The sequence below is a fragment of the Phacochoerus africanus genome, chromosome 15 (assembly GCF_016906955.1).
Source record: "Phacochoerus africanus isolate WHEZ1 chromosome 15, ROS_Pafr_v1, whole genome shotgun sequence".
Classification (NCBI taxonomy): domain Eukaryota; kingdom Metazoa; phylum Chordata; class Mammalia; order Artiodactyla; family Suidae; genus Phacochoerus; species Phacochoerus africanus.
The window spans coordinates 50,008,747-50,016,677 of NC_062558.1; the positions used below are offsets into that span (position 1 = coordinate 50,008,747).

General features: G+C 53.6%; 1 protein-coding gene across 1 annotated transcript; it reads right to left on the reverse strand.

The window, feature by feature from the left end:
* Window positions 1–631: 631 nt before the first annotated feature.
* LOC125116072 (glutathione S-transferase theta-4) lies at window positions 632–7,703 on the reverse strand. Its single transcript, XM_047760984.1, has 5 exons — window positions 7,493–7,703; window positions 5,914–6,001; window positions 3,312–3,462; window positions 2,519–2,695; window positions 632–924 (listed from the first exon to the last, which is right to left on the reverse strand). Exons 1-5 carry the CDS (start codon window positions 7,602–7,604, stop codon window positions 727–729), a joined length of 726 nt encoding a protein of 241 aa, XP_047616940.1. The 5' UTR covers window positions 7,605–7,703; the 3' UTR covers window positions 632–726.
* Between the last annotated feature and the right edge of the window lie 228 nt (window positions 7,704–7,931).

Consider the following 7,931-nt stretch of genomic DNA (forward strand, 5'->3'; position numbering starts at 1 on the left):
ATGGGTTTAGTATGTTGTCCACGTCCTCCACTTCCTTGGTGACCTTCAGTCTTGCTACTCTATACATCAGTGACAGTGAAGCACTGAAGCCATCAAAGATTATTATTGACAGTTTAATCATATTTAACCTTTAAGCTTTAAATTCTTTCTGTCTTTTTCTCTTTTTGACTGCACCAGTTGCATGTGGAAGTTCCCAGGCCAAGGGTCAAACCCAAGCCACAGCAATGACAATACCAGATTTTTAACTTGCTGAGCTACCAGGGAACTCCCTTGAATTTTTACGCATGAGGAGTTCCCGTCGTGGTGCAGTGGTTAACGAATCCAACTGGGAACCATGAGGTTGCAGGTTCGATCCCCGCCCTTGCTCAGTGGGTTAACGATCCGGTGTTGCCGTGAGCTGTGGTGTAGGTCGAAGATGCAGCTCGGATCCTGCATTGCTGTGGCTCTGGCGTAGGCTGGCAGCTACAGCTCCGATTAGACCCCTAGCCTGGGAACCTCCATATGCCGCAGGAGCGGCCCAAGAAATGGCAAAAAGCCAAAGAAAAAAAAAATTTTATGCATGACCACCACCCAGTCCCACGTCAGACACTATGCTCACACCCACATTCCAGGCTCAGTGGTTTTCCCAGGTCTTTATTGGGCAAAGAAACAGTGGTTTGCAGCATCTCCCAGAAGGAAGGAGGCTCTGAGGGCTGAGCTGGCCAGGGCCTGCAGGGTAGGCTGCTTCTACTTGAACTTCTGCAGCAAATCACAGATCCTCTCCTTGACCATTGGATCCAGGGTTGAACAGTCCCACTCCGTCAGCTTTACCAGCCGGTCATGGGCCTCCCAGAAGAGGCCAGAGCCAATGGCCAGCTCCACCCTCATGCGCCACTCAGCCAGCTTGGAGCTGTTGAGAAAGACGTTATGGTTGCCCCCCATGGGCTGCAGAGAGACAAAGAGGAAGGTGTGGTCAGCCTGTGCCCCAGCCACCCCGGGGTCCCCTCCTATAGCCACCAGGGCTCTCCCCATCCCAACCCCAAGGCCTGGCCAGGAGTCACAGACTATGCAATAGGTATAGGTGGAGACAGAAGGGCCCGAGTCCCCCAGGGCTCTCCATCACTGGTCTTTCACCAAAGCTCCTGAATCCCTCTCTGAGGTGCCCCCTGGCCCAGGTGGTTCCCACTTCCCAGAGTGACACCTCCCCTGGGCCTAGCCCTCTTCCAGGGAAACCCCTTATCCCCTGATGAGTGTGAGAGGAATTCAGTTATTCTTTTTTTTTTTTTTTGTCTTTTTAGGCCCACACCTATGGCATATGGATGTTCCCAGGCTAGGGGTGAAATTGGAGTTGTAGCTGATGGCCCACGCTACAGCCAAAGCAGTGTGGGATCCCAGCTGAGTTTGTGACCTACACCACAGCTCATGGCAGTGCTGTGTCCTTAACCTAGTGAGCAAGGCCAGGGATCAAACCCTCATCCTCAGAGTTTCTGTTGTGGCTCAGAGGAAATGAATCTGACTAGTATCCATGAGGATGTGGGTTCAATCCCTGGCTTCCCTCAGCAGGTCAGGGATCTGGTATTGCCATGTGCCATAGTATAGGTCACAGGTATGCCTCAGATCCTGCATTGCTGTGACTGTGGCATAGGCCAGCAGCTGAAGCTCTGATTCGACCCCTAGCCTGGGAACTTCCATATGCTGTGGGCATAGCCCTAAAAAAGCAAAGCAAAACAAAACAAAATCCTCGTCTTCATGGATACCAGTCAGGTTCATTACCACTGAGCCATGATGGGAACTCCTGAATTCAGTTATTCTTGAAACTCCCTCTGTGATCAAGCACAGGGGCTGGAAAGAGAGACCCAGTAGGCAACCTAAGAAACATGCCTGCAAAATGTCTGAGAGGCCCCACGTGGGGTGCAGGTGAGGGACATGTGAGAGCTGCAGGGTGAAAGTTAGGCAACTGCACATCCTGGAACAGAAAGACTGAACTGCTTTCTCCTGGTACTGGCCTGCACTGCATGCTAAGCAGGGACCAAAGTGGCTGCTTTGCCTACTGGCCAGGGTCTCAAATCCATCCTGTACACCAGCTGGGTCTGAACTGGCCACCCTCCCCCACACATAGCAACCACATACATGCCCCCGACACACAGCGAATGCCCCTCAGACCTAAATCTGGGGAACTGCTCTGTCTAACCATCTGTCTGGAGCTCTGGGAAAGAGGCGGGAGGACACTTTGGAAGCATCTGGACACTTCCCGAGAGTCCAGAGGGAGAGAAGGAATCGAGGACCCTGACCAAGCAATGCTGTGTTCTCCTCCCTGTCCCAGGCTTGCCCTCCGGCTGCTGCCCCTGTGGAGGAATCTTTGTGAAGCATGGATGACCACAATCCTCCCTGGTTCAAAACCTGTTTTCTGTGGTCCCTGGGTCAACACCAGGACCCAGGTGTGGCTCCTGCAGCCCCCTCATCTCCCCCACTCGCCGGCCTCTCTGTAGGCTCCAATCACAGAGGAGTCCCAGGCCCTTCCCCCATCACCCACAGCAACCTGCATCATTTCCACCAGGGCGACCAAGTCGGCCAGGGAGATGTTGTCCCCAGCAATGAACAGCTTGTCCTGCAAAAACTTTTCCTCAAAAAGCTTCAGGTTGTTCTTCACCTCTGCCAGCATCTGCTCCGTCTTCTCAGCTGGAACCTCCTCACCTGTGATCATCGGGATCAGCAACTGGGGCAGGCAGGGGGAGAGAAGGGGGAGGAGGCTGCAGCTGACCCTCCAGGCCCAGCATCCTTGGACATGACCAAGGATGTAGAGGGGTGCTGCCAGTTATGCTTCATAGATGTTGCCTGGGGCCAGTGTTCAGAAGGATTTTGAGGTCCCAGCAGGAAAGAATACTGTGATTGATTAGTGATGTCTGTTACAGACATAGGATAAGAAGTATGGGCACACATACTGGTTACTTGTCATCATCAAATCTGGTAGTCTTTTTTTTTTGTCTGCGCCCATGGCATGTGAAAGTTCCCAGGCCAGGGATGGAACCCACACCACAGAAGTAACCTGAGCTACATCACTGATAATGCTGGATCCTGTACCCTCTGAGTCACAAGGGAACTCCCAAATCTGGTAGTCTTTATGGACCCTTCCACTCTGATATTTTCTAGTTCAGAATGAAATGTCTTGGACCCTATCCTGGCAGGAGTAATAGCACCCCCTCCTCTTTCATATGCAGGGGTTCACATCCTCCCCACAGCTCTGTAAAGGTGGGCAGGAAAGGGAGCTGCAGAAATGAGGCTCAGGGAGGGGAAGGGACACCTGCTTGGGCCCCATCAGAGGCCCCGCTCACCTTAATCCAGAGTATCTTGTTCATGGGCAGCTGAATGGCCGTGTGCTGCCAGGCCATAAACTCATCCACACGGGCACGCACGTGCAGGTCTGGTGGGTACCAGTGCGAGGGTGTGCTGTACTTGCGGCACAGGTAGAAAAGGATGGCCACGCTGCAGAGAGGGTGGGTCAGGGCTCTCCTCTGGATGCCCTGACCCTCTATACCAACCACCCAGCGCGGCTCTAGGCATAGGTGAACTCTAGGCACTGACCCTTCTCTAGGAAGACAAGCTCAAAGAGCTCTGTGCAAGGTAGTCTGCCTGCCCCCATCAGCCTGGCAGGGAGGGGGACCTGCAGGGGATGGGATGGCAGGCAGGGCAGGCCAGACAGGGACAACATGCAGATACAGGTAAGAGGGAGGTCAGTAAATCTGGAGTGTCTGGGAGAGGGTAGAGCTGGGTGGGGGAGGTGGGCACAGAGACAGCCTGTGCCCACCGCCCCCCACCGCTACACTCTCCGAGTCTCCTGCTCCTGCTCCTGGAGGTTGGGGCCCTGCCCTCAGCCCTCCCGGATCCCACACCAGTATGTTCCCACACCTCCTGCCCCACCACCGAGGAGAACCAGAGTTTGCTGTGACCTGATGGGCCCCCTTCCTGGGTACCACATCTGGCGGCATCACAGCCCTGGAAGGACCCTGGAATGGGCAACTGGCCTCTTGTCTACCCAGCACCCTTCCCCCTACCCTCCCTGCAGGGACCCGCTCCACCAGCAGTGATTCTAGAGGGGGCGACTGGCAGTCAGTCACAAGTCCCAGGGTCCTGGCCAGTGAGTGGACCAAAAGTAAGCAGGTGACTCACCTTGGGCCTGTCCCTGCTCTTCCCTGTGAACTTCGGATCACCCATAAAGGGGGTCATGCTCATTGCTGAGGACTAGGTGCTTCAAAGAGGTAGCACCAGAGTTGCTGTTAGCAGTGAGTAGAGGAGGAAATGCTGAGGGAAGCTGGCAGGCAGCCAGGTGGGAAAAGGCATCAGCGCCCCCGTGGCCAGGCCTGGATTCCCCTGGCTTGTCACTTTCACCACTAAATTCAGACTAGTTGAGCTGGGTTTCTGCCTTTGCAGCTGGCATCCTTAGCCCCTTCCTCAGTGCCGTGGGCAGAGGAGCTGGGAGGCTGGTGGAGTGGGGCAGAGGTGGGTGTTTGGAGAAGGCCTACGCAGGTGGCAGTGGATTCACTGTGTTTGAAGGCCCAGGCCTGGGAGCTGGGAGGGAAGGACCACCAGCATGAAAAGATGGCATAAGAAGGCCAAGATCCTTCCTGGGCCCTTCCATGGTCCGCTTGGGAGACATACTTTAAGTTATGAGACACCCTCCCCTGCCCCCCGGAGTTCTATGGTACAGCAAGTTAAGGATCTGGCGTCAGCGCTGTGGCTTGGGTTTGATCCCTGGCCCAGAACTTCCACATGCCAAAAAAATTTTTTCAAAGTTTCAAGACCCCCACCCCCCCCACCCCGTGAAGCAGTCTGAGAAGCTGACAGTCAAGCCTTGAATCTTACCAAACCGCAAGATCCAACTACGAATTCACAGGCAATGAAGAGACAGAAAACCATTCTACAGAGCACCACAAAAATGCAATCAGCAAAATTCAGACTAATTTTGAAATTCCACAGGACAAAGGGCCCGGTTTCTTCAACCAGGGCCAAAATGCAAAGGTCAAAGGTCAAAGGTCCCCTGGAGAGGAATGTAGGTGAAAAGAGAGATTAAACAGGCAGATCAATCATTGGCGCCCTTTGCAGCTTATCTGGACCCTGATGATAACCCACAAACCGCAAAGAAAATATCTATGAGGGAGCTCCCCTTGTGGTGCAGTGGTTAACGAATCTGACTGGGAACCATGAGGTTTCGGGTTCTATCCCTGCCCTTGCTCAGTGAGTTAAGGATCCGGTGTTGCCCTGAGCTGTGGTTTAGGTAGCAGACACGGCTCAGATCCAGTGTTGCTGTGGCTGTGGCATAGGCCGGCAGCTACAGCTCCAATTGGACCCCTAGCCTGGGAACCTCCATATGCCGCAGGAGCGGCCCAAGAAAAGGCAAAAACACACACACACAAAACAAAAAACAATTCCCGGAAATAAAAAGAGAATCTAGGCAATAAAATAAAGCCTAACTTGTTTAAAAAAAAAAAAAAGAAAAGAAAAAATCTATGAGATACTCAGAGACTTATGAATACGAAGGGGTATTTGATAAAATATAAGAATTATTATTAATTTTATTAGGTGTCCTCATGGTACTGTAGTAGGGCCTTTTTTTTTTTTTTTTAAGAGCCCTTATCTCTTAGAAGTTCATTTCCAATCATTTACGGATGAAGGATGGGGTGGCCAGGAGGCAGAAGAACAGAGTGGGGTACAAATGATGCAAAAGGGGCCCTGAAGGGACCATAGCCCGAGGTGGGCGATGCCTACGTGAGGTTCGTGATATTCATTACTTGGTATTTGTTGTATTTTTGTGTATATGTGAAACTTTCCATCATGGAAAAAAACAAATGGCAAAAATCAATAGGCACCAGCAGGTGGCTGCTGCTGAATCTCCTAGGAAGAGAGACAGATGGCAAGAGGGCCTGGGAAGATCTTTACCTTTCAGATAAGATAAATTTTCCATCTTTGAGGCTGGGCAGCTTCCTCAGGGGGTTGATCTCGATGTACTCCTTGCTGTGGTGGTGACCTGAGAGGGACAGGAAGGCCTGAGACTGCTCTTTCTCCAGGCACCCAAGGCAGAGACACCCGGAACTCCCAGAGGCGGAAACGCCTTTCTATTCTCTAAAGAAGGGAAAGGTGAGCCCCAGAGGAACTGCAGGTAAGAGGGCAAGTCAGGGAGTGGCAGAGCAGGGACCAGGTCAGGACTCCTGCCCCATCCCAGGCTCCAGGACCAGGACAACCCTGTGGCTCTCAGAAGCTGGAGGCCTCAGGCCCTCACCCCCAAGTCTGGGCCTAAAGCCACAGCCTGTTAATCAGCAGCAGCTATAAAGGCCTAGATCCCACCCAGCCCTAGGCTCCTCTAAGGGTAGCAGGGCAGGTGCCAGCACAGCAGGAGCCCCAGCCCCAGCACACAGCTGGAATCCAAAAGGGATCCTCAGAGTTCCCATTGTGGCACAGCGGAAATGAATCCGACTAGGAACCATGAAGTTGCGAGTTCGATCCCTGACCTTGCTCAGTGGGCTAAGGATCCGGCATTGCTGTGAGCTGTGGTGTAGGTGGTAGACACGGCTCAGATCTGGCATTGCTGTGGCTGTGGTGTAGGCCAGCAGCTGTAGCTCCGATTCGACCCCTAGCCTGGGAACCTCCATATGCCAAGGATGTGGCCCTGAAAAAAACAAAAACAAGAGTGAGTCTCCCACATGCACCCAGCCTGATCTGAACAGAGAACCCAATAACGTGGGGGGCAGGAGTTTTAACTCTTCCCTGACCGGTTGCCTCTGTTGGAGACACTTCCAGGCTGTATTCACACCCCAGTTGTTTCTGGGGCTCCTGTGTCTCCTCCTCTGTATTCTGGAGGCTCCTGCCCCTGCAAGCTGAGATTTTTAAAATTTTTTTAAATTTATCATTTTTTTTCCTCAGGCTTGCCCACAGCATGCAGAAGTTCCTAGACCAGGGACCAAACCCACAGTACACCAGTGATAACACCGGATCCTTAACCCACTGAGCCACCAGGAAACTCCTGCAAGCTGAGATTTTAGAGCCCGTTCCATGCTTAGGGTGGAGTTGGGGACTAGAGCCATGAATGTCACCGATGGTCAGGGTTACCCTGAGCAGGTCTGAAGGCTGCAGGGGTGGGGTCGGGGGGTGGGAACGTGGTGTGTGGACAGAAGCAGGCACAGAATAACCACACATCCCAGTGACTTTTGCCAACCTAATTGGCGGCAGGTGCTGCAGCTGATGAGGTGTTGGACACCCTCTAGGAAAAGGTGAGGTACAGTGTGGGGACCTGGGGGCTCCTCTGCCCCCTTCCTTCCATCTGGCCGTAGAAGAGCCTGTTCATCACTGTGGGGCAGAATCAGTGAGGCAAAGGCAGGCTGGGCAGCTTTTCTATCCTGTGGACTTTGGGGCAGCAGGGGGTGGTCTCCTCTGTCTCCATCTCCCTCTTTCAGAAATCCTCTGACCTTGTGTCCTGCCTCCCCCCACAACCTGGTCCACCCAGGCAGCTGCGGGTACCAACCTTTTAGCAGATCCACAAACTGGAAGTCGAAGGGGATGCTGTTCTTCCTGGCGAAGATGTAGACGGCGCGGCAAGACGCAGACAGCAGGTCCAGGTAGAGCTCCAGGCCCATGCTGAGACATGCGCTGAGCCCCTGCTTCAGCTGGCAGATACCCAACCGGAGCCCACCAGCCCAAGTCCCAGCCCCTGCATTCTGGAACCTCTGATTCTCCGGGTGTTGTCATGAGGCCAGGAGGCCTAGAACTCTCACCACAGCAAGGACTCTGAGGAGGCCCAGGAGCAAACTGGGGAGAGAGGCCTGTGGCTCGGGCCCCAGGTGGGGGCGGCTGTGACCCTGTTCTTCCCTCCCTGGGCGCATGTGTGCATCTGACCTGGCTCTAAGAAGGGTGTACTCATGGGAATTCCAGGGTCAGGCCACTGTAGAACATGGTCAAAGGAG